The sequence below is a fragment of the Eupeodes corollae genome, chromosome 1, assembly GCF_945859685.1.
Source record: "Eupeodes corollae chromosome 1, idEupCoro1.1, whole genome shotgun sequence".
Classification (NCBI taxonomy): Eukaryota; Metazoa; Arthropoda; class Insecta; order Diptera; family Syrphidae; genus Eupeodes; species Eupeodes corollae.
Window position 1 is genome coordinate 242,005,193 of NC_079147.1, and position 27,718 is coordinate 242,032,910.

The 27,718-nt window shown below is 32.2% G+C and overlaps 1 protein-coding gene across 6 annotated transcripts in view; it reads right to left on the bottom strand.

Moving 5' to 3' along the window:
• LOC129943189 (receptor expression-enhancing protein 2-like) overlaps positions 1-26,510 on the bottom strand; it is a 41,503-nt gene extending 14,993 nt beyond the window's left edge. For 2 of the 6 annotated variants that reach the window (XR_008781183.1, XM_056052469.1), the window contains exons 1-5: positions 9,135-9,899; positions 8,716-8,913; positions 8,547-8,660; positions 1,780-1,866; positions 1,566-1,708 (exon numbers count right to left, since the gene is read on the bottom strand). Coding sequence is in view for 5 of the 6 variants with exons in the window: in XM_056052469.1 (XP_055908444.1) it covers positions 1,566-1,708; positions 1,780-1,866; positions 8,547-8,660; positions 8,716-8,913; positions 9,135-9,737 (1,145 nt within the window). In the remaining variant the exon portion in view is untranslated. Of the gene's footprint in view, positions 1-1,565; positions 1,709-1,779; positions 1,867-2,143; positions 3,274-8,546; positions 8,661-8,715; positions 8,914-9,134; positions 9,900-10,619; positions 10,639-26,056 lie in introns of those variants that run through there. The other 4 variants (XM_056052470.1, XM_056052471.1, XM_056052473.1 and 1 more) reach the window with 4 other exon arrangements.
• Positions 26,511-27,718: the final 1,208 nt, after the last annotated feature.

Below are 27,718 nucleotides of genomic sequence, written 5' to 3' on the forward strand. Positions count from 1 at the left end.
TCTTCCGAATAATAGTGGGAATACTATACGGAAGAGCGGATTTGTGAATGTCAATATCTTCTAGTACTCTAGCAACTGCACGAGTGCGAAAGAAAATTCGTCCCATGGAATAGTTTACGCTTTCAAGTACAGGAGGAGTCATGTCAAACTGTGCAAGTTTGCTTTATCAATCAAGCTTACATAGGGAGTGTCATTGGAAACGAGCGTCGGAACCGACGCACATTTTTTACAAATGACCAGAAATTTGTACTACCTTTGGGACATTTTAGTATTTTTTGTCATAATTTCTGGTCATGCAAAAATTTAATGCGTCGTATATGCCGGTTACAGGTCTTTCTAGTTTGTTTGAACTTATTCCGGTTTTCCTCATTTGGGTTGGCTTTATAATTCCGGAAACTTACATTTTTGATCCCAATAACCTCTTTACAGCTTGAATCAAACCACGAGTTTTCTTTGGATTTGATAGATTTTACCCTATTCGGGATAAAATTTCTCATTCCACAAAGAATAAAGTTTGTAATAATATCTACACTGGATTCACGTCACTATCGAGGAAGCATAGTGACCAGTTAAAGTTCCTGAAAAATTCATTGAGACCGTCCCAGTTGGCTTTCTCACATTGTCAAATGGTTCTCGTAGGGGTTTAACTTTAACTGGCGTTGTTTGGCATGCGAAATTTGCAGATAAGACACAATGGTCTGATGTGCCTAGGGGCGATAATACACTGACAGTATATTTATTAGGATCAGAAGTAACAAACAATTCTAAAATTTTGGCGGATTAAGTCAGGTGGTTTAACTCAGCAAAAATCTCGACATACCTTCTTCGGATGTTGTTTGACCCGAATAGCGCAGCAACGAAGAATTGTGTTCATTTAAATCGCCCTTAACAACGATCTCACTGTCCGGAAAATGGGATACAATTCTCTGGATAGAGTCGGACAGCGCATTAATTTCGTTTGAAGTTAATTTACTATCCAAACTTGAGCTGCGATAAATTAAACAAGTATGAATGATGCGCCTTTGAACAGTAAATTTGAACCATAAATAAATAAAATTTGTATTCATACATACTGTGGTAGAAGCTGGTAGGCAACATCATTACGGACGTAAACGGAACAGACCATTTTGAGAAAAGAATAATGGCACTAAGCTATAACCACGAAGGTTAAACTTCGTATAATCGGTGTTTTCGCCAACCTGGGTTTCACAGCTTGCCTGTTTAAAACAGTATGAACACAAAACTTACCACCCTTCACAATACGCAAAAACATTTCATTTCATTTTTGATCCCAATAACCTCTCTTTGGGTTTATTAGATTTTACCCTATTCTTATTGCACAATCTTCAACCACATCTGCGTTGGAATCCACGTCACATCTCGGTTGCAAGCAAACCGTGAATCCGCAAAAAAATTGTCATGCAGAATGAAATTAATAAGCCTTTCAAACGAATAAGACTTCTCGATGATATCTCACAAAAACTTTGTTTTATATAATATCAAGGATAGGAAGTACTCAATAAAAAAAACCTTTAAAACTAATATATTTTTCAAAATGAACTTACCTCGTAAAGTCTGCTGGACTCTTAGATGTAACATCTACCTCTGAGAAATACATTCCAGTCGAATGTCTACTTCCTGAGGCAGAACGAGCTACTGGGTTTCTAGGCCTTAGCATTCTTTGCTGTGGCCTAGTAATTTCGTCAATCTAAAAAACAAAAACACAATCATTGTTAAATACATCTAATGTTTGAAAAAAAAAAATAATATTAAACATACTTCGTCTTGAGTACGATGAACATCAGGTTCAGACAAATCACTCAAACTATAACTGCGACGAATAGTTTGCACCAAATTACCTCCACCCTATAAAATTCGATTATATTCCAATTTAAAAAAAACATTATCTTGTGTTTTTGAAATCTAAGGAAGTTATTAATTTTTAGTTAGATCGTACCATTTGTTTTTTTTAAATATTTTTGTGTTAGCTGTATTAGAACTAAATTGTTTAAAGGACACACATGCTTTTTATTCTGTGCAAGCTTAAATCAAATCAAAATAACTTAGCGAAATCAAATTATGTAAATGATTAAATTAACACGAACAAAAATCAAGAAAGATCATTAAAAACAACATTGTGCAATATTATGATTTGTATAATTTGAGAATTTATTGTTTAAAAAAAATATATATATAATTTTAAAAAATACATAATCTACGTTGAAAATACACGCACTCATAAACATTTTTTCTGCATCTGCGAAAATTCAAACAAATCTGATTTCTTAGCTAAATAATTAAAATTAAAAAGAAAAAGAAAAATGTATCTCAATTTAATAACTAACATAGCATTTCTAGTGAACATTGTTTCAAAAACAAAAAAAATAAAACTTAAACTATTACTTATTTTGTGGCTATGGACTGTTTTCATTGTTTATTTTTGTGTGAACTCATTTTTGTTTTCTTTATTTTGAAACACTAAACATGACACAGTAGGCAGGCCTGAGATTGGACATTAAAACACCGTTTTTGAAAGCACCAAAGAAACAGTCTCTAAATCTTCAGATTCACTAAATTTAATGTTGATTCTTTAAATACAATGTGATGTATTTAAATTAAGGAAAAAATACTACAACGGTTAAAAAGACAAACTATGATATTTAATACGATACAAATTTAAAAATTCATTCAATTTAATGACTGATTCTTTTGTGCTTTGATATCAATGCTTTACGATGTTCCTTTTTTATATGTGGAGATCATTCGAGAATGGTTCGAGGTTTTGCTTTTTGTTATTTTCTATCTAACACGTCCTGTCTACTCGATATCAACATCGACATCAGGAGTGCTTTCGCGTAGTTTTCGCCGACCTCGCATTGGAAGCTTACTTCCAACTGATGGTATTTGTGTGGTTTTCTTATCCTGTACTTTGGAACGAACCAATCTGGTTTTTCTTTTTGGTGCTTCTCGGCACCTAACAGCGCCTTCATCTTGGTGGCCGCCGCCGTTAGGCATGTAATCATCATCATTTTCACCATTCGTTGCAAATTGATCATCTTCTTCGGAAAATTCCTCATGATAATTGACAGCGTTCAATGATCTGGATCTTAAGACAACATCTGGAGGCGTAATATGGAGACCATCACCAACGGAGCCATCAGTTTCATCACCGTTGCGTTGGTGTGTTCTTACTGAAATTGTATTGTCTGATTGACTGGATACAAGCATTCGAGGATTCTCGCCGACAAGATTCAAGCCACCGGATTGGAATGTCTGATGATGGATTTTTGTTTGTTTTTGTTTTTATATTTTAAATTGATTGTTGTTGAGAAAATCAAACACAAACGAAAAAACATAAAAAAGAAAAGAAAGAACAAAAATAGAAAAAAACATTCTAGTGGTGGTTTGGTTTGGTTTGGTTTGTTTTGTATGTAGATTGTATATATAATTATGATGTTTCATGTTGGATAAGCATACAAGTTGCACTTTGGAACATTTTTAAACATTTGTCATAAATGGAACATTTTGCTATAGAAAATTAATTGTTTGTACCCACTTTTGTATGTTTCATAGATCTTAACACAATTAATATGGATATTTACTTTACTTAAAACTATTACCTATAAGACTTCTCAGGTTTTTAAATAGACGGATATTTAATTAATATAATTAGGTTAGTATAAAAAATGTGTTATATAAAAACAAAAAGGTATTAATGTTATAAAATAAGTTTACAAATGTTTTGAAATAACACAACAACCAATTCAACTGAAAGCTAAGTGAATATTTAATCGCTTTAATAATTATTAATTAATTGAGTTTTGTATTAGGATTTAGTTGTGCATTGATATAAATTTAGTAAAGTATTTGAAAAGAGATAAAAGCAAAAAAGAAAGAATGGTTTTATTCTGACCAAAATTTGAATCTGCGAGTGCAAGTAATTTAACGAAAAATGAGCGTATTTCTGCATTTTGCTAAAATGAAAAAATGTTTTCTATGGAAAATGTTCTCTACGGAAGAATATTTGTTAATAATGGCTACACAATTCTCCTTTCTCTTTCACTTCACCGATTCGATGCTATTGTCGCTGTTTTTTCTACTATTTTTCAATTTTAAAATCCATTCTTTGGTGCAGCCTACCGAATAACAATATCACAAGATTGTAGTCGAGAGTTAGGCTTACGAAGCATTGATCTAGTTTGATGGCTCAATGCTAAACCGAACTAAGTCAGATAAAGGGAATTCAAATATTATAAACAAAAATAAACTACTGATTTTTTATCCGTATCAATTATTAAGCTTATTAAATGAAAAAAAAAATAAGTTCATGCAAGACATAAGATTCATTTTTTGGAGAAAATACAAATGAATTGGTTGGATACAATTTTAGTTTCTAAGTAAATAATATGGAAACGACAGCTCTAAAATTTCAACCAAAATGAACCTCACTTCGAAAATGGAAAGCGATCATGTGTTATGAGGCTCAAGTTTAGGGACACAAGCAGTTTAAAGAAGTGGATACTTCATTAAAAGAACATAGAGGTTACTATGTAGTACGGCTAACAGAAGGGTCTTTCGCATCTGTTCATATCAACACTCAAGATGCAGATTGACTACATGCCCAGTAGTAATATGAAAAAAACATCATGGTTCGAATCTTAAAGAAATTTAACCGAATACTGTGGACTTTCATTTTCATTTCAAGATGATAGGATGAACATGTGGAAAAGCGAACTCTATCGTTTAACTTGTTTGGTGGACAAATAGAAACGAGAAGATTATGTTATGTAAGATTATAAGCCAAAAGCTCGGTTCAATTTGGTAGCTAACAATTAGTCTAGGGCGAAGTACTCAACCGACCTCATGACCCTCAATTTAAAAGCACCAGGCGAGTTACTTTTCCTGAACTACTTGCCAAATAGAAGCAAGGCACGAGAAACAATTGAGCTATGTAATCTACAGGTGAACGGGTATGTATTTGACATTCTGGGTAGATGTCCAATTCTTGTAGAAACGAGAAAAGAAGTACTATTGTAAAGAGTTAACGGAGCTATGCTGAAATGGTTAATATTCTTAACGCTGATACTGATTGTGACTTTTTGTATAAACATATGAAGGTAACACTTAATTAAAGAAAACGAAGTATCTCATTTTGAAATTCATTTTCACAATAATAGAGGAAATGGTAACAGAATATATAGCTAGCTCATTTTAATGTAAAATAACACTAAATACAACTTTGGTAGAGGCATATAAAAGTACATCTCGTGTTTGATTCAGAGACTATAAAAATAATTGAAGCTTGGCCTACAAAAATTAACAAATACTAGGAATTTAATCCTGTGCATTTTTTTGGCAACAACTGTAAATGTGGGTAGGACAAACTGGGACAAACTAAAACAACATTTTCACCAGCAGCCAGGGTTATGTTAGAACTTTGTTTTGTACTTGAGTACGTCAGAATTTAGGAGATCTAGAATTCTCCATAAAATCTGGTAACAAAATGTTTAAGTACTTTTAACTACAATAACAATATAATAAAGGATCTGTTTTGAACTTGTTCTGCCCCCGTATTAGATTACCTTACGTTACATATGTGGATTTTTTGTATGTGAAAATTGAAGAGAGGTTTAAAAATGGTGTTTTGCTACGTTTGAAAAAATAAAACCTGAATCGCTAAGTAAGTTTAAACACATACAGTCCCTGGCCATATTATTATAAGCGCTTTATATTTTATGCAAAATCTTGATTTTTAGCTATTTTAATCAGGTTTTCGAATATTGTAATGCGTGTAAATTATTTTGTACGCAGAATATAAACTACTTCCTAGAAGTAAAGCAACAGATTTAAAGATTTTTTTTTTAAATCAATATTTTTGTAATTTTTTTCAATATTTTGTTTAACCTTCTTTTGCTTTAATAAGCACCTCAATTCTGCGCGGCATACTTCCAAATCATGATTTGACTATTTCCTGCATTTGTAGTGGGTGATTCCACACATGAATTACTGTTTCAATAAGTGACCGCATCTTTAGCTACTTCCATCTTTATCAGCTCCCACACGTTTTTAATTGGATTCATATCAGGGCTGTTTCCCGGCCAGTCCAACATGGGGATGTTTTCCTCCCTCAAATAAGTTTTTATAGACCGGGCTGTGTGGCATGTAGCTCCATCTTGCATAAAAATGTAACCATACATTCATCCTTAAACGTTAAAAACATAAATCTAATATTTATAAAAATTCTGCAATGCGTCTAATAATATGGCCAGGGACTGTAAGTGCTCAATTGCTTCGAAGATTGAAAACACATTTGGCATATGCGTATTACGTTTGAGACGATAGGGAATATAATAGAAATTTATTAAATAATTAATATATTTCGAAAAATACAAATAAAAATAAACAAGATTTTTTTTTACAGAACTTTTAAGAAAATCTCCCTTTTCACAAACCCCGTGAAAGGCAGACTGTTTGCACTAGGAATACAAAAAAAAAACATACTATAGTCTTAGTCATGGGTATAATAATACGACCGAATTCGACACTAGCGTTATAAGTTTTCACCAACATTGTTACAACTTTTATACACCTCATCAGACAAAAAAAAATATATCTGATGAATATTAATTACAGGATATAAACACGTAATGTTGAAATATAAACATTCTCGAAACTTTGTTTCAATGAAATGACATCTTTTAATATTGACCTAATCAAGCTAAATGATACAAAGGTCACAAAAAATCATCATTTATTAGTTTTCCCTAAAAACAAATTAAATTATGAATATTTGTTCTTCCATTCGAAGAAGCCTGCGATAAAACCGAACGTACATAATGTATATAAACAAAGGTAAAGAGATCAGTAATCAAAAGGAATCAAACGGAAAAACAAAAGAGCTGAACAGATTAAAATCTTATTTCCGTCAAAAACATTCTTATCCCATATTAAATTTGATATATCCTAATTTTTCATAAGTTTGTATTAAGAAGAGAGTTGCGCCACTTTTAATTCCAAAACATCATTTATTGTTATAGTATTTCTCAATGGAGTGATTTCAAAATGCACAACAGTAAATTAATTTTTAAAATTTAAATAAATTGGTTTTTGAATGAGATTGCATCTACCATAAAACAAATCCTGTATTAGCCGATATTTATGGCCATTCCTATGTGCCACTTTCACATGTGACGAAAATAATAATACACACATTTCTTATGATTAAGAGTGAAAACACATTTTTTATATTTTTTAAATTATTCTTAAACCTCAAAATCTTCAAGATGTTTTCCAACAAAAAAATAAAACTGATTTCACTTGTCTCTGCTATAACAACAAAAATAAAAACACATGTGAATAAATTCTTACGCTGCGCTAGTTGCATATACTTTATCATAAAACAAAACTCATAGCAAAAGCTTATGGTTTTCATTCATCAAAATCTATTCAAATAAGCATTAGTTATGTATATGATAGAAATGACAAGTTTATATACCTAAATACCGACACAGCGACATAAGATATAGAATTCTATCAAGACACAAAACGACGCAATAAAACATCTTGAAGAGGTGACTATTAATAAATCTGATCCGCGGTATATCTCTTCAGGTTATTCTATCTACTATTTACTTCCCTCTCGATTTCGATCTTAAAAAGAAAAACAAGAAGAAACAAAAATTCAAACAAAGAACAAAAAATATTTTAGCTTTTCAGCTAATTTCCACCCGTTAGCATCAAGTCACCGCCACATATTTAATCGGCGGCGTTGTAGACATTCGTCATTGGGTAATTAATTGTATTCAAGTTGTACGTACATACTCCTGTATACATCCAAGGCTTTTGCACAAAATTCTTTTGCCACTATTCACTCCAGTGAGCGATCAACGGTTTGGAACATACCCATCGGTCATTCCAATTTTTGCCCCACTAAACTACAAACAACAAAATAAAATCTCTCAACTATATCGAAGAAAAAGCAAAACAAAACAATATATAATAAAATACCTTCCGTCATTAAGCGCAGAATTACAAATTTGTCTTTGAATTAAGAGAAATAAAAAAAAAATAAAATGCAATCAGTGCGAATAAAGAGCCATTTATGAATCGATGTTAGAGCAGAATGTTCGAATGAAAATGTTTAAAAATATTCCAAATTAAGTAAAAAATAATATTTTTTTTTATTTAATTATTTTGTTGTTTGAGTAAATAAAACAAATAAATTAACAAAACAAAATTTAAAACATGATAATATAATATATATATAATTTATTTTTTTTAATACGTTATTTAAAAAATAAAAATACAATGATGAGCAGAAGAAGAAGAAGAAGTAGAGGATAAATAATGTGAAACATGAAGAAAGGCGATGATATGAGGTGCAAATAGAAAATGAGTACTAATTTGTGCCTCGGCCAACAACTGGCGTTAACTCATTGCCTGCTGGATTAGCCTTGGCGTGTAGAACAACAAATAAAAGCACGTTAGGAATAAGTCTTTGTTTTTGTTTCTATATATTATAACAAATTGTATTAGCAAATCTATACCTTAAGTGCCGTCTGCATGATGACATTGGTGGCGTAATTAACTCCTTTGGATCCCAATTGTAGAACTGCTGAATAGCCTCGTTCCTTGGCTTGGTTTAGATATTCATCGATTTCCTACAAAGAATTGTTAAAAATGATATGTTTACATTCAACAAATACTTCAACTTACCTGTTCTCGTCGCGTGAGCATAGGATGAACAAATTTGCGATACAATGTGGAACTGCCTTTGGTTGCTGGCGAAAGAAGCCATAGCACGATTATCACTTTGACTTCATAATAGAACGGGAACCACGAAAGAAAGATGTCAGTGAATGTTTCGGTGCAGTTAAAAAATGCATAAACAATCCAATACATCATCCATTTTACCTACGAAATTGTGTCGAGAATTAAATGTTTAATCTTCATCTTATTTTTCATTTTTCTTTTCAAATGAAGCACAAGTTGTACTCGAACGTTATAACACAAGTAGTGCTTGACACAGCAACAGCAATAATTGTATAAGCAATACTCATATCGTATTGTGCAATTGATTTCAATTGCTTCAATTGACTTGTTTTCTTTACAACAAAAAAAAAATTAATACTTACATATTCCTTTACATTTTTAGTCCGAACTGCTTTGTAGGACGCATAGGCTGGATATAGGGTGCCAAAGGTCAATCTGAAAGTTGGAAATATAACACTTTGAGCACAGGTTTTTGGTGTGATGAAAATAGCTATTAGAAAACATATGCCAGTTGCGGTAAGGGACATTCGTGGCAGCGGCATCCGCTGCAGCATATCAAGAAAACGTCCAACCATTGTCAGATTATAAATGACTTGCTCTTCCCCAGTGGCGGCGATGGTGACCATACTGCGCGGGGATGCATTTGTAAGATAGACTTTTGGCTGAGCTATTTGGCGTGGTGGCGCATCACTATCGCTGCAAAATTCTGAATCAGTCAACGAACTCAACGAGCCCGCCCCGTGATAATTGGATGGCCAAGGGCGATTTAAATATAATTCTATTCCACCTTCACCACGGGATGGTGGATGATGAGAAGTTTGGTAACGTTTCTCGTACTGATAAATCAATTCATCGATATTTCGAATGCGTTTGCTCGTCGGAGTAGGATATGAAGATCCGCCGACGCTGTTACTACCACCACCACCACCACTACCTCCACCACCAACAACAGCAGTCCTACGCATTTTAAACTCAAATTCTCATCGTCATCGAATAGAAAACAATTGTAAAATCCCGCCTCCTTTCAACAGCTGTTTCTTAAGAGTTTTTGGTTTTTTCCTTTTTAAAATTTTAATTTTAAGAATATTTTCACGAGTGCACGTCGCATCCGAAAGAATACTGAAAACTGAATATTTCTAAAACCAAAGCCAATGAGAGAGTGAGATCGTTGGCACGCTTTTGGGTCCTAAAAATAGCCTACAACTCGGGAGATATGTAACTATTAAATTCAATGGATTTTGGTAACTCTGAGTAAGTTGGGAAAAAAAAGGAGAGAAGAACCAACAAGACATCCTTAGTTCTTTGAAAAGAATCATATTCTCAGCTAGGAATGCTGCAAAAAGAGAGCAAGCAGTCATATTAAAATTAGAACACTGCACGTCGAGTGTTGACACCGATTTCGAACGGAATGCAAAGAAGAGATTGTATTTTTGGGAAACACAAGACAGCACACTGGACATTGCACTATTTAAGCATTGTCTACAACAACAATCATCTTGCATAACACGTACAGAAATCGAATTTGCAAATATTCAAAATTAAATTACTTGCAATAGGTTTCCCATTAATTTCAATAAGGAGCAGCCGAGCATCATGACGACGACGACAGATGCGACGGCAACAAACGCTTCGTAAATGACACGCGGGGGGGTTGCTACATTGTGACATTGTGTCGTCTGCCAGACCAGTGTTGGTTGTCGTTTCATTGGGGAGGTGAAGTTGTGGTTGATCTCTGGCGGCATTTGCGTCAAATAACAAAGTGAAATATGTATTCGTTTTCACTTTTTAACGCCAGATTCAGATATAATCATGATCTCTATACGCTATAAACTATACAATGTACATACCTCAACACAAACAAAAATGAATTCAATTAATTGAAAAATAAAATATACAAAACGTACGCGACTGACATGAGGAAACGATTAGAATTGATCGCTTCATGTTTTGCAATCATTGTTGAGGTACTACTCTTACTCTCTGATGTAAACGAATAGTCGAATGAAAATTGACTTTGTTTACAGATTTCCAGCGCAGTCCCTGGGGGTCTTTGTGTTTATAGAATTTTCATGTTTTTGTTTGATTTTAAAGTGAATAGAAGGAATGTTGTTTTGTGTTGTTTTAGTATTGATTTCGTGTAAGGCAACTAATTTGGATATAATTTTCGTGCTTTTGTTTGTTTTTGATTGAAATTTAAAAAAAAACAGCTAATTACAACATGTGAGCTTTAATTTGCTTATTTTTACTAGACATAGAGCTTTACAGCAGGAAATTTAGTTTTATATGGATGTTTACATATTTTGTTTTGTACTTTAGATCAAATGTTCTCTTTGTTACAAATAAATGCATTTCTATTTGATTTTATTTTCATTACTTATTGTTTACGTATCTTTGTTCTAGTTGGAAAATTGAGATTGTTTTGTCTTAACTTTTAAAACATAATTTTCTTCCAAAACAACAAGATAATCGAATTCACGAAGGTTAAACAAGTAATTACACAAATTATACAGAGAATAGAAGATATTGTAGCAATTAATTACGCACACAATAATTGGCTAGAGAATTATTAGTAGCAGTTGAAACAGCCTTTATTGTCTCATCATCATAAAATGTATGGAACAATGTGAATGTTAGTAGAGGCGATACAAATGTTTATTTTTTCTTGAAGAATTATGAAAGGGTACTCAAATTCAAATGATACAAAAAAAACACGAAAGATTGGAAAAAAGTCTGAACTTTTTTATAAAACTAGGTGTTTTTTAAACTGAAGAAATTTTGTATGACACTCAACTGAAAAATTGATGTTTTGTGGGAATTGAGCGGGCACTGATCATAGTGATGTCATGCAATTTTTATAAAGACCTGACCTGCGAAACTTATGAAGCTGTGCACTGAATTGCCTATTAAAAAGATGGAATAAGGCAGTAGTGCACCAATTATTAACTTCCCATAGGGAGTTATTGTAATGGGTCCGATTTGTCAAATTGAAAATTTTGACATTTCTCGACGTTTCAAGGTCCCTAGAGTCGAAATAAAAGATTTTTAGAAAGATGTCTGTGCGTGCGTGTGTACGTCCGTACGTCCGTACGTTCGCGACGTTTTTTTCGTTGTCCATAGCTCAAGAACCAGAAGAGATATCGACTTCAAATAAATTTTGTTATACAGATAATAAGGCAGAAAGATGCAGAAAGGGCTCTCAAGTAAATTGCGTGGGTGGTTTTTTTACCATAGCAGTTTGAAAAAAAGGTGAAAATTTTGGTTAACCCTAAATATCTTACGAACCAAAACCGCTAGAGACTTGAATTAAATTTTATATAATAGATTGTAACGTGATACTAAACAGGTATATTTTTTGAAAAAAATCAATATAACGGTTTTTTTTTAAATCAATAAAACTGAAAAAAAAATGTTGTCACCTCCAAAATTTTACGAATGAAATATGATTTTATCTCTAAACCAATTTTGTGCAACGAAGAATAATGTTTTTGACATCTGATAAAATTTTGAGAAAAATCTAATTGACAGTTTTTTTTATAAAAAATAAAAATCTAAAAAAAACATTACTCAAAGTTCGTAAAAATTGAATATCGATTCAAATATCTTTTCAAAAACTTGAAATTTAGGCTTCAAACTTATTTTATCTTATAAGAAATATTGTTTTCAACATTCTGAAAAATTTTGAGAAAAATCGAATTGACAGTTTTTTTTACAAAAAATAAAAACCTAAAAAAAAATTTATAAAAGTTGGTAAAAATTGATTTTCGACTCGAATATCTTTTCAAAACTTTGAGATATTGGCTTTAATTTACTTTTATCTTTCAAAAAATCTTGCTGTCAACATTCAGTTAAAGTTTGAAAAAAATCGAATTGACAGTTTTTTTACAAAAAATAAAAACCTAAAAATATAATTTATAAAAGTTGGTAAAAATTGATTTTCGACTCGAATATCTTTTCAAAACTTTGAGATATTGGCTTTAATTTACTTTTATCTTTCAAAAAATCTTGTTGTCAACATTCAGTTAAAGTTTGAAAAAAATCGAATTGACAGTTTTTTGCATAAAATAAAAACCTAAAAAAAAATGTATAAAAGTTGGTAAAAATTGATTTTCGACTCAAATATCTTTTCAAAACTTTGAGATATTGGCTTTTATTTACTTTTTTCTTTCAAAAAATCTTGTTGTCAACATTCAGTTAAAGTTTGAAAAAAATCGAATTGACAGTTTTTTACAAAAAATAAGAACCTAAAAATATAATTTATAAAAGTTGGTAAAAATTGATTTTCGACTCAAATATCTTTTCAAAACTTTGAGATATTGGCTTTAATTTCAAAAAATCTTGCTGTCAACATTCAATTAAAGTTTGAAAAAAATCGAATCGACAGTTTTTTTACAAAAAATAAAACCTAAAATATCTCTTTAAAAATTTTAAGTATTGGCTTTGAAGTAATTTTATCTCATAAGAAATACTGTTGGTAAAATTTTTAAAAAATCGAATTGACAGTTTTTTTTACAAAAACTAATACTCTAAAATAAAAACAATACTAAAACTTCGTAAAAATTTACTTTCGACTCAAATAGCTTTTCAAAACTTAAAAATATTGGCTTAAAACGATATTCAGTAATTTCAATATAAAAATCCAACAGTCCGTTTTTTCATATAAAAAATAAAATCTACAAAAAGAGTACGCATATTTGGTAAAAATTGATACGAGTACATAAAGACAAACTTTTAAGCAAGACAAATCGACAGAAGGGATGGGAAGTTATCAGTGTGGGTCGCATCCCAGCCTCTTTTTTGTTTTTGTAACAGGGCATGTGAACAAAATGGGGTAATACAAGCTTTGAAAGATTTGGATCTACTCGTATATGCATGGAATTGTTCCTATAGTTTTAAAATATTGTACAGGAAATTTAGACGGTTAGAAATATAAAAGGGAAATGGTTTAGCACAAAGCATTGTTTAAGTGTCTTTGTTCTAGTTGGAAAATTGAGCTTGTTTTGTCTTAACTTTTAAAACATAATTTTCTTCCAAAACAACAAGATAATCGAATTCACGAAGGTTAAACAAGTAATTACACAAATTATACAGAGAATAGAAGATATTGTAGCAATTAATTACGCACACAATAATTGGCTAGAGAATTATTAGTAGCAGTTGAAACAGCCTTTATTGTCTCATCATCATAAAATGTATTAAACAATGTGAATGGTAGGAGAGGCGATACAAATGTTTATTTTTTCTTGAAGAATTATGAAAGGGTACTCAAATTCAAATGATACAAAAAAAAACACGAAAGATTGGAAAAAAGTCTGAACTTTTTTATAAAACTAGGTGTTTTTTAAACTGAAGAAATTTTGTATGACACTCAACTGAAAAATTGATGTTTTGTGGGAATTGAGCGGGCACTGATCATAGTGATGTCATGCAATTTTTATAAAGACCTGACCTGCGAAACTTATGAAGCTGTGCACTGAATTGCCTATTAAAAAGATGGAATAAGGCAGTAGTGCACCAATTATTAACTTCCCATAGGGAGTTATTGTAATGGGTCCGATTTGTCAAATTGAAAATTTTGACATTTCTCGACGTTTCAAGGTCCCTAGAGTCGAAATAAAAGATTTTTAGAAAGATGTCTGTGCGTGCGTGTGTTTAAGTATTTTAAGTATTGGCTTTGAAGTAATTTTATCTCATAAGAAATACTGTTGGTAAAATTTTTAAAAAAACGAATTGACAGTTTTTTTTACAAAAACTAATACTCTAAAATAAAAACAATACTAAAACTTCGTAAAAATTTACTTTCGACTCAAATAGCTTTTCAAAACTTAAAAATATTGGCTTAAAACGATATTCAGTAATTTCAATATAAAAATCCAACAGTCCGTTTTTTCATATAAAAAATAAAATCTACAAAAAGAGTACGCATATTTGGTAAAAATTGATACGAGTACATAAAGACAAACTTTTAAGCAAGACAAATCGACAGACGGGATGGGAAGTTATCAGTGTGGGTCGCATCCCAGCCTCTTTTTTGTTTTTGTAACAGGGCATGTGAACAAAATGGGGTAATACAAGCTTTGAAAGATTTGGATCTACTCGTATATGCATGGAATTGTTCCTATAGTTTTAAAATATTGTACAGGAAATTTAGACGGTTAGAAATATAAAAGGGAAATGGTTTAGCACAAAGCATTGAAAACCATGATTTAGAAAAAAAAATAGATAGATAAATTTGTATTACTTAAAATTGTTAAATACAATCGTTTCCGTTACATTTGATTGGAATATAAATTTGGTAAATAAATTGTTTTGGCGGTGGCAATGCCGTCTGCCAGATTGAATATGTGTTTTTAAATTATTTTCAAAGAAAATGTTCACTATATAAAAAAAAGTAAATGAACAATTGAAAAAATTATATAAAGATGAAAATAGGGCTTTCAGTTTAGCTAAAACAAAAATAAATTACTTAATAAATAATTAATAATTTTAAGACAAAAGAATTAACAGCTTTGAGTTTGGCAAAACAAAATTAAAGCTGAGTAAAACTTGGATTCAATATTACAAAAATGAAGAGCTTTTAGTTTGGCTAAAACAAAAATAAATGCTATAGTTGTGAAAGAATTTAAGAGAAATAGGCATTGGTAAACTTAAAGGTGACGTGGTTGACAATATCGATGGCAACGTCTTAAATCGTAAATTTGTTTCGTTACCATTCATACCCGTTTCCATCAACGTTGAAAACTCAAACGATGTAAGACTGGGCGAGAGGGCCATAACCTCAACATTAAGTTTTGGTTTCACCACTATAAACGACACAAATATAGTAGAGAGCCTGTTATCTTACAAATCTAATGCTTCTGGCGTTGATGAGATTCATCCCATATTTTTAAAAGTTATTTTGCCGATTCTTTTACCATACATAACTCATATTTTTAATTACATTCTTACAACAAGTGAATATTAACATCCCTATCCCAAAAAATTCACAAATGGATGATTTTAGGCCCATATCCATTTTGCCTTACATCTCAAAAGTTTTTGAAAAATTGGTACAAAGACAAATGAATGCGTATTTAAGTCGTACGAATCTATTAACGCCAAACCAACCTGGTTTCCGTAAAAGGCATAGCTGTATTACCTCGCTCATAAACGTGACAGAAGATTTGCGACAATCGATGGATGAAGACAAAATCTCGTTTCTAGTTTTACTAGACTTTTCCAAGGCATTCGATTCCGTAGACTTCTCTGTGCTGTAGATTTAATCAAATCTTACTTGAGTGGAAGAAAACAAGCAGTTGAATAACAATTTATCTGAGTTTTTGTCAACTACTAAGGGAGTTCCACAAGGGTCAATTTTAGTTCCACTCTTATTTTAATTGTACATTAACGCACTTCCTAGTATTGTAAAGTACTGTAAAATCTGTATGTACGCCGACGATGTGCAGTTGTACCTCAGTTGCAGAGTCGGTCTCATTGAACATCATGTAGCTTGTATTAACGAAGATTTGGAGAGTATTTCACGTTGGTCTCAATCTCATGGCCTTCTATTAAACCCTTTGAAATCAAACTGTCTCGTTATTTCACGGAAACCATTAGACTTATCCTACTTTCCATTGGTATTCCTTAACAATACTCCAATTATATACTCTGAGACAGCTAGAAATCTGGGTATTGTTTTTAATCGCTGCTTGACGTGGGATAATCATTTAACTCAGTCATAGGAAAAACGTATGGTCTTTACGTTCCCTTAAAGCCTCTCAATCTTTTACCCCTATCAAAACTCGAATTATGCTGGTGAAAACATTAATAGTGCCAATTCTTATTTATGGGTGTGAAATATATAGTTCGTGCAGTTTTGAAAGCAAGCGTAAATTAAATGTAGCTTTCAACAGCGCAGTTCGTTATATCTATGGTTTACGAAGATATGAGCATGTTTCAGCGTTTTCAGTTAAGGCTTTTAACATGACATTTAACAGTTTCCTGGAGCTTCGTACTCTACTTTTGTTTTCTGACATTTTACTAACGCATGAAACGCTAACGCTATTTGTTTGAAAGAATACGAACACCTACTTCGAGTAGATCCGGACAACTCATTCATCCGCGGTACTCATCCTTAACATCGGAGCGCCAATTTTTTATAAATAGTATTCGTCTTTGGAATAGTCTTCCACGCGATATTAGGAGTATTGAAGATCCGCGAAGGATGAGGATAGAAATTAGAAATCATCTATCGTCTTTATATTTTTGAGCATTAATTATGATTAGAATTAATGTAATTAGTTTTCTTCTTATTTTTCTTTGTTTGTCTTTGTTATAAAATAAATTGAAACTACCTTGAATTATCTTTTATACTACTAATAAAAATACTTATTTGTAATAATAGCTTCTCACTAGCTTATAAGATATTGTATCTTACTGTGTTAAGCAAACGATAATAAATTGTTAAAATTGTTGTTATTTGAAGTCATTAAAAATTAAACGTTATGTAAAGACTTTTAGTTTAGTTAACACAAAATTTCAGTTATTTAAAATAATAATAATATAACAATAAATAATATGCAACAATATATAATATATAATATATAATAGTAATTAGAAAAAACATGATATATAATTGTACTGTTTTTAATTTAAGTATTAATAAAATTCAGTTAATATCATTTCTCTGTAACAGATTGATTTTTAAAATGTTCACCATTTAAAATTATCAAAGTTTGCTCCATAGTTAGTAGGTTTTCCAAAGTAGAGGACAATAAGTTCTTTATAAACTGGGCATATTGATAAAAAATGAAAAGTACCTTCTTTTAAATTCAAATTGCGAAGGGTGCAATGTGTAGTGGATGCACCCTTGCAAGGTGAGCCGTTTAAATTAAGTTGCTCACTTCTTGCTTTGCAGATTAACGAAATTTCCCTTGTACTGTATTCATCACTAAAAAAATTATGTACGAGATCATGTTTCAAATCCGAGTAAATGACTCTGTTGATTGAAGATGGCATTTTTTGTAAATCTTCATTCCGCTGGTAGATGTCGACAGCCTGTAATAACCCGTAGTGTTGTTCTTTTAGTACTATTAAATTAGTATGTTAGAGATTTAGCTCAATTCCACACTTCGTTGATCATTGTCTCCATTCTCCTATCCACTACACTTTGTTATCTATGATGTACTTTGCTATTGCCAATTGGATTCTATTTTGTCTATATGCCAGTAATTTCAAGATGTAGTCAATGTGAAGTTAAAGAGTATGAGTAAAAAGAGCAGCAAGGACGGTTTCGAGTAATAGAACATAGTTTGGAATATTGGATGGTAAGTAAAAAAGCCGTTTGAGAAAGTAACGTTGAAGTTTTTCTACTTCTTAATGTGACTGATATCCGCATATTTGACAGCCGTAGCACATAACAGAGCGCATAACAGCATCAAATACCTTGTACTTAGCTGAGGTTGGTACAACTTTGTTGTTCATAACATCTTCCCATGACGCGTTAATCATACTTTTTGATGCTATCAGTTTTTTTCGAGATGTGAGGTTAACTTCATATTAGATTTTAAAATTATTCCAAGTTATTTGTATTCTGTTACAATTTCAATGGCCTCACCATTAAATAACAGTGGTGCATTGGATTTAAGTTTTAATTGTGTATTTCTTACTATCATTACTTTAGATTTTTCTAGATTAACCGTTTATTTTCAGACTCTACAAAAATCAACTAGCTTATTTATAAGTATTTCATATTATAAGATTTTCATTATCTCAATTAAAAACCAATAGAGCAGTTCCCAAGTTAGAAGTTAAGAAATTGTGTAATATTATAAAAAACCGTATAACAGAATTCCAACGTGGTCTTATAAGTTCTAGATCCTCAAGTACAATTTTTAAAAAGTTCACAAATGTTTGCATTACAGCTCAACAAAAGCATAGAACTTTAGAAGAATTAAGTTGAATGTGCTACTAATGAAATACTTAAAGGTGATAAAAAACATTTTGATATGGTTCCTGACATCTGAGATTCGGAAAAAAGAACTTGAGTCAGAAACTGGTCACACAGACTCAATGAACTTAAGACATTAAAATTAAAATGAATATGCATTTTACTGTCTTATTGTCTAAAGATTAAATTAATAAGAAAGAAAGAAAGAAAGAGACAAAAATGCTGTTACATTAAATCAAAGACCTAAAATGAAATTGTTTGACTTAAGACCTTTTTATGTAGTAAAAGTTGATAATTTTGTCTCTAAGTTTTCTGCTGTATACTCTAGTGTGCCCGAATGTAGCCATTTGGATCCCCTCCTTTTTTATTGTTATATATTTAAGACGTACATTCTTTTTTCTGTTGATCTTAAAATGTTTATAGAAAAAAAATTCATAAATAATTGTATTTTGTTCCAGAATAATTTGCTTTCTTTTCAAGATTGGTTTCAATAGAAAAATCAACAACTTAATCTAAAAAATAGGCCGTTTAGAAAAAAATTGTATATTCAAAAATTGATTGTCCTTATCTTGTAAATTAAATTAAAAAATTAATAGATGGTCATTACAAGAACGATGAAATTTTTCATGTTGCCGCATTCGGTAAAAGGGCACATATTTCAAGATGCTTTGTATCGTAAATTCATTGTACAGCAATATTGGCCATGGCAAGATAGTTGGTGCGTTGAACTGTGTTGATTAAGGAGATACAGGTCAGTTAATCCCAGTGACCCTAGTATGTTCCCTAAAATCAACAAGATATTCAGGAAAAAGAACGACAAAAACCTCCCGCGTCTGCAACTCCAAAAAAACTAAAGAGAACAGAGACGTACTTAGGACAAAGCAAATAGATCCAGAAGAAGCCATTTTTGACTATGAATTTTTCATAATTGAAGATCCGAAGGAAAAAGTGGAGGCGGTGGGAGCTGCCTTCCAGAAAGTGTACAAGGTAAATGTTAGCATTCTCCCCAACCACGACCTGGAAAACAGAGCCCTACTTAATCACTTTTACCTCCGTAATGATATCACACAATGGCGATCTGGGAATCGCGATTTCATGCGGCTCAATGACGATTCCGTGACAAATGCCATAATCGCCGAGCAAATGGGAGCAAGTGACGAAGGTTGAGCTCCAGCTCATCTTCAATACAATACAAAATAAAAAGTCAGCAGGTGTCGATGGTATATCCAACGTTGTACTAAGACATTTACCGATGGAAGCAATTGACATTTACACCACACTCTTCAACAACGCACTGAATAATGCATATTATCCAGTGCATTGGAAGACCGCTGTGGTTCATCTTCTCGCCCGAAAAAGAGAAAGGACAACTCCAACCCGTCAAATCTTCGGTCGATATGTCTTCTTCCGAGCATCAGCAAAGTTTTCGAAAAAAACAATAATGCACAGGTGCTGTTTTGGTTGATTTGGAAAAGGCCTTTGACACCGAATGGTTAGAGGGTCTTTACCTAAAACTTAGCAGGCTTGGCAGGCTTTGTAGTCTTACAAAGGCAATTGCGTACGCCGACGATCTAATTGCGTACAGAACGGCCCGAAAGGTTTAGGTTATTAGAATTCTCTTGCAGCGTGATTTCGACAAGATTCAGCGATATTGCGACTTCTGGAAACTAAAAATAAATATCCAGAAGTTAGAGACAATTCTGTTTCCCTCTCTTGGCTAGGGCCACTAGGGATACGTTGATCTTCAGGGGCAGCGAAGAAAAGTGTAGTAAAGTACCTCGGTATCTGGTTAGATCTGTATTTATATTTCGACATACCTATAAATGCTGCTCTGACCAGGGCCAAAGGAGAAACGTCTGTTTTACAGCAGTGGACTTCATTCCAGAGTGAAGGTAATTTGCTACATGGCCCTCATACGGCCGATGATCGTTTATTCTTGTCCTGTGTGGTTCAATGTTGCCCCTTCCCAGATGGAGACATTTCGGGCGGCAGTGTTTACGACGCTGTACCGCCTTATATCGAACAGTCATATCTTCTAACGAGGTCCTATACAACAGGGCTCGAACTAACAGAATTGACAATATAATAATAAAACTCGTTCGAGGTCACATTGCAAGAGCTATGTATTCCAACAACAATTTAATTTTCGGGGCGTTCTATTCCATCAGAGGCATCCCTCTTTCTAGACAAATGCGGTCTGATACAGGATAGATTGGCAGTTCCGTTAATCTACCACGTCAGACGAAGAACCGTGGATAGGCGACTCCTGTACAATCGGGACGTCATGGCACAAGGCGGAGCAGAGCTCCTTCGGTTCAGTAGGGCTGTGTCCGAACGGGACCGAACTGATAGGGTGAAGCAGGAGAACCAGTTTTGGTGGCTTCAATCGGTACTTGAAAGTGGGTAGTCGGGTTGGGGTCTTAAGCCTTGGCCGGCTTACATACTTGTTTAATAGTATTAGGGTTTAGTTTTAAGTAGAATAGGCATGGTGGCACGAAAAATACTAAACAAAAACATATTAAAATTAAAAAATATTAGATAATTAGATTAGCTGCTGTGATTGTTCTAGTTTAAAGTAGTTTATACGTAGAATTGGTAGTTTAAGTTAGTTTTATATTAAGGACCTTATTTTAAGTAGTTTTAAAGTAAAAATAAGAAAAAGATATTGAAATGGAGTCAATGGCGGATCCAAGGGGGGGGGGGGTGTCGTTACTTCCTTAAATTTTATTGCTAAAAGTACTACTTTTGACTGAAGATTGGACCAAGAACATAATATGAATCGGATATTTAGCCTTATTCCAAAATTAAAGCACAAATTCATCAACTTTTGACCAATTGACGATCCAGGGGGGGGGGGGGGTCACATGAGCTAAACAGCTTATACAGTTAAGTTGTATAAGTAAGGATTTCATCTATAGAATTATTAGTAATTTAACCACATGCATCAAAGAGTGGTTTGCGGTCGAAAACAACTCAAATTTTAATTTTCGCTCAATTTAGAATTTGAAAAAAACTTTAGTCATGCTTTAAATTATTTCATAAAAAATTGTTTCTAAGAAAAAGAACAAATATTCCGGTTCTTAAGAAGAAACCTTAAATAAGTGATCATGAATTTTATATTATGTTGCCTTTGAATTCCTTAAACTAGCCTTCAATTTTATTATTACATTTTTTTGACAAACATAAATATTGATTATTGAAGTGATTTTTACTGCGACATACATATAAGAACTATATAGCAAGTCTTACATTAGTAAATAATTTCAAACTAGAGATTTTAATCAAATATGACATTACGACGGTAGAGAAGTCGAATAAGTAGGTACCTCGATTCCTTCCGTCTGTCTGTCTTTCTTGGCCCCTACATTCCAAGCAATTGTGTTGATTGAAATTAAGATTTTCAGCCCATTAGTGTAAGGCGTTTTTTTTTCATTTTATTAATACGAAAAATAACAGCAGTCCCACAAATATTTTTTGGTTCAACATGCGATTTTTCTAAAACTTTCTATAAATTGTGTTCTTAATTTGGCTTCTTTCTACAAGAAAAACATATTTTCGTATTGCTCCAGAAGGGTACAAAAAACTTAATTTTGTTTTTAAGTTTTCTCAAGAACTAATGGAACGATTTCAAAATTCTTCTTTTTCTGTGCAAGCTCTTGTCAATGATCAAATTGTTGATGATTTTTTATGAAATTGATTTTTAATAAAATACCAAACTAAAAACTCGATATTTCAGGGACAACATTTTTTGACGAAATTTTAATGTAAAATGTTCATATATTTATAAGCGCTTTTTTTAGTGCCTTAAATAAAAATGTTTTTAAGATAAAATTTAAAATGATTTTCGAAAAGAAATAGGTTAATCTAGATTTTTTGACAAATAAAATGACATTTAAATTTTTGAGAAAAACTTATTTTGCAGGTACATTTTTGAATCTTTAAATATAGGAAATATTTAAACAGACTTTTTTTAAGAAATTATCAAGTTCGTGCGTTTCATTTTTTTCAAAATTAGTTTTCTGTTGAATACAAAAGATTTTAAAAAGTTAATTAAATCTACTTTTGAAGTGAATTTTTCTTTGGATGTTCTAGAACTAAGATTCAATAATTTCAATAATACAAATGTCCCAAAAAAATCAAGTGACACTTTTGTTAAATTAATGGCTAAGTGAAAAACATAATACATAAAAGTTTCATATCTATTGATATAAAAGCTTTAAAACGTGCATTTTGTGAGTACTACAAAACTTTTCTTCCCAACTTATTTGTTTACTTACCTTACTTTTTTTTTAATCTAATTTTTATAGAGAATGTATGTACTTAAATGCAACTATTTTCTTGAATTTAAGATTCAAACCTGTTTGTCTCTACAATTTTTAAGTTTTGTTGACGCCTTTATAAGATCAAAATACGAGTAAGCAGATTGATAACGATAGTAATAAGAGACTCCCGGAGATTGATTTCGAAAAAACTACATCAAAAAAAGCCCGACATTTTTACATATCAGATCCTCTCTCATTTTCTGGATTTTTAAATTTTTGCCAAAAACTATTGTATTTTAAATTCTTCTTAAATATGGCATATTTAGAAAACTGTTAGAATCTTGGAATGCTTTCATATGAGTCATCCAAATTAAATAGTAAGACCATACCTTGCTGGACAACAGTGTTCTAAATAATTTGATAACTAAAGTGGGCATTTTAGCAATTATTAAATTTTGTTAGGATCCTTTACAAAACATTGAAGAACATTTTTAAGCGGTGAGTAAAAACTCATCTAAGTGTGTGACCCCCCCCTGATGAAAAGTCTGGATCCGCCCTTGAATGGAGTAATAGTAAAATAGATCATATGGCCGAAAGGCATTAGAATTAAGTATTATTGTGTGGGACCAGTAAGTTAGTTGTAAGTTATGGTTAATTAGGCTAGTTTTACGAATTTTTGTCTAACTTTAAGATAGGATTAAAATTGAATTAATAAAAAATTAATTAAAAACAAAGTGCGTTGAACTGTCATGTCATGCCAGATGTCTTGGGATCGATTCCTGCCTGTGCCATCTAGTTTTTTTTTGTCACGGGTAATACCTCTTGCGAGGAATTGACAAATTCTCCAAGAGTAACTCTTGTCATGAAAGTGTTTTCTCAAATTAGCCGTTCGAATTCGGCATATAAACTGTAGGTCCCTTCCATTCCTGACAACTTTACTCACACACGGGAATGGTTGAGAGTTGTAAGTCACTAGGCCCTAGTTCTCAACGGACTGTTGCACCACCCAATTTATTTATTTATGTTACAAAGCCCCAACCAAATGTTAAAATTATAGAAATTCCCAACGATTCAGGAGAATATTAAAAATAAGGGGGAGAAGTTACATATTTGTATGGTGACCTTCGTCACCATTGCAGTCAAACAACCCTAAACGGGTATTCAATTAATTAAATATAAAATGGAATATGAGTAAATTAAATGTCAAATTGACATCAAATAAAATATGAAATTATGAGATAATATATTAAGTAAATTGTTCGATCAACATATTGAAAATAAATACAAAATATATCTGATCGAACAACTTAAAAAATGTACACCTATAAATTCAGTCGTGAATATACCACCACAATTAAAAGAACTTAAAGCACAAAACTAAAAAACTCAATTTCTTTAACTCGCGTTTTGTTAAATATGATTTTTGAAAAACATGGCATTGTTTTTATTGGAAAACATTTATTTTAAATATTGAATTTCAAACACCAATTTAGATTCCTGATATATCTTTTTTGATGCTTATTAACGACAAAGCAATTCTGTCACTCATTTTAATACAGTCCTAAAAGATTGGAAGATACGAGTAATTGGTCAAACTGTCAAAAATGCAGCTTTCGAATATAAAAGAATCTTCAAAAACAGCAAAACAAATGACTTTTTGCGTTTTGAAGCGTTTTAAATCTAATCATAATAGACTCGAAAATCTTTGGGAGTTTAATAAAAAAAAAAATCGATAGGTTAGTGTAATTTAGTGAAAGTTCAATGATGAGCCTTACCTTTCTAAAGTCCTACATACATAAATCTCCAATCGCCATATAGAACTTATTGTAAGTGGTTATCAATCAATCAATCAATGACTAAGTTCCAACTCAATATACAAGCCTGATTTGGAAAACACTTACAAGCTAAACATATAAGGTCTCAAAACCGTTGAGTTTAAAGTCAAGGTAGGCAGAATTTAATTTATATTTATTATGCATATCTCGAAGAAAACAACGAACGGCAACGAACCAACATTTATACGTTCAATGCCCCCTTTCCAACCACGGAAGTTCGTTTTTCTTCCAAACCATAGATACCTATACAAGAAGTACCAACTAGACGATGTCTGTAGTTTTACGCCCATGCTCTGATCAGTTCAGCTCAGCTTAGCTCATATCCAATGTAGGTATATTCGCATTCATTTAAAAATCAAACAAACTAAAAAAGACTCATTTTACATGTGTGATTACTTTTTTATTCGAAAGAGCATCAGTCAAATAATTCAACACTATGATTCATGGTCAATATCTCTCATTCTCATGCCCACAGAACACACAGCAGCAACTCACAACATAGCACACAATGATCTTAAAAATAAACTTGTGCTAGGCAGTTCGCCGTCAACATTCCAAATAAGGAATCAAGAGGCAAACAACCAACTAGTTACGATTTTATTATTTGGGGAACCTAGACGTGAGGCAAACGAATTTACTTATTTGGAATAATGAGAATGACAAGTGGCACTGAGGCACGGTGGCTTTTATGCAACAGAAGAGGAATATTGTTGTTGACAAAAACCGAGAGAGAGTAGGTACCGTAATTGTCACGCAATTAATTAATCCAATTTTAAGAATTGAATGAAACAAGAAAAACATTTTTCTTTAAGTATGATTTTTTGTTCATTGTCATCGTTCGTCGGTCAGTCGGCCGAGGTACGATGTAATTTGAAATGGAATGAGAATGAAAAGTTTCATCCCTGAAACTGGGATTACATTATTATCCAACCGCTGAAAACCTTGCAAGTTTCTTAAGGCCAGTTGAAGGAATTATATCAGACATTACCTACGCCCACGGACGAAGAGAGGTGGCTTCCTACAATGTCAGATTAATTAAGAATCAAACAAAAACCAGCTTTACTGAAAATCGAATCTTTTTTTTTAAAAACGCTGACAGAGTTGCTCTTAAAAATATATACAAGGTTGCAAGGAAAAGGGAAAGCAATCCTACAAAATCGATATTTTCCAAGGGGATGGCTTATCAGTGTTGTTGTTGTTGGAAGTTAGAGAACAAAAGTAACTTAAAACCAACTTAAAATTGTTCGTAAAATTTTACTTACATGATTAATCGAGATATAAGTGCGCTAATCATTGCGTCTGTTCAACAAGTTCCCATTAAGATAAGAATTGAATAAATCTTGCTTATTTCAAAAAAGCTATTGAAGACTTTTATTAAGATTCTGTGTGTTCTCCGATTCTCTCCTCCTTTGTATGCTGCACTGCACTTTCGAGGGATACACCGATAGCGTCGAGCGAAGAAGTCAGCAGCAGGAGCGCAATGGAACAAAGAAAAAATGGTGTAGTTGGGATTTGGATTTATTTCCAATTGCAGTTTTAATTCCCGTTCAAGTTAGCAGTTTCGTTTGAGAATTACTTCTATGTTAAGCGATGTAGGATTTTTCTTTAGTTTGTGAATCCTGTCATTTTAGTTTGATGTGTGAATTAAAATAAAACGGACTTCTCTCCGAATTATTGATAAAATTAAAACTTGTTCTATTCTATCTATAGCACTCGCAAGTCCAGCGCACTAAACTGACAAAACACATAGAACGAAAAACAAAAGCAAATAGCAAAGCAAACAGTTGGACAAAATGGAATTACCAAAAATTGACAGCTGCTTTTTTTAATAGGTATTTAGGGGCGTTTATTGGTTGGGGTATTGTTGAAATCAAATTATTACTACGCCACCTATACTCTTATAGTGAAAACAGAAATAATCTTAAAAGCAGATTTACACTATTCAAATGCATGTCATCTTTGTAAAGGTTGTTTTTTGGAGATTTAGAACTTTGAAATGTAACAAAACAAATTTACTTCACTGGAAAGATATTTGTTTGGAATTATTATTAAAATATGATTAATTTGTGGCATATGAGCTCTAACACTGGAATGAATGTCTGGATGTTCAATTTTTTAATGTCTTTTTATAACATATGTGGCCGTATATTAGCAATGACATGACGAATGTTGTCCTTCCTTTTGGGCTTATTAGCAAAGACTAGTGACTTTACATATCCACACAAAAGCTAAGCTAAGCTAAGATAAGCGGTGTTTAATCGCAATACATTATGCAGCTATCAAACTTTTCCTTTAATAAAGCAATTGTAGCACGAGCTGTGTGAAATGGTGCGTCATTTTGTCGAAACCACTACTCTTTCACATTATGGTTATTATATTTATATTAATAAAAAAGGCAGCTATCTCTATGGCTCTATGGCGGTTACTGACTTTACAATTTTGGCCATTTTAAATACGGAAGTTTTATTTATTGATACATACCCATATTATCTTCTACACTTAACAACATTCCCTTATGAAAGTGGGTAACAACGGCAATCTTATTTTGGGCACAATTTGAGCAATTTAAAAGCGTTGTTCTGGTATGATCTTAATGTTACATACCTGTAAAAAGCACTCATTAAATAAATACTGGAATGACGGTTTGTGCGTTAAACTATTATGCCAGAGGTGTTTTTGATTTTTCTGGGTGACATAAATATTGAGCTTCTCTCTAAAACCCAATACGTGGATAACTATTTAATGTTGTTGGCGTCTTATGGTTTAGAATCTTATATAAATGTGCCCACTAGAATTGTTGAAAACTCTAAAACATGCATTGACCATATTTTCTGCAGGTATAGTTTATCTCGTGTTGTTAAACCAGTTAGCTCATTGACCGATTTAGGTAGGTATCACCGATCATTGCATGACTAGTCTTCATT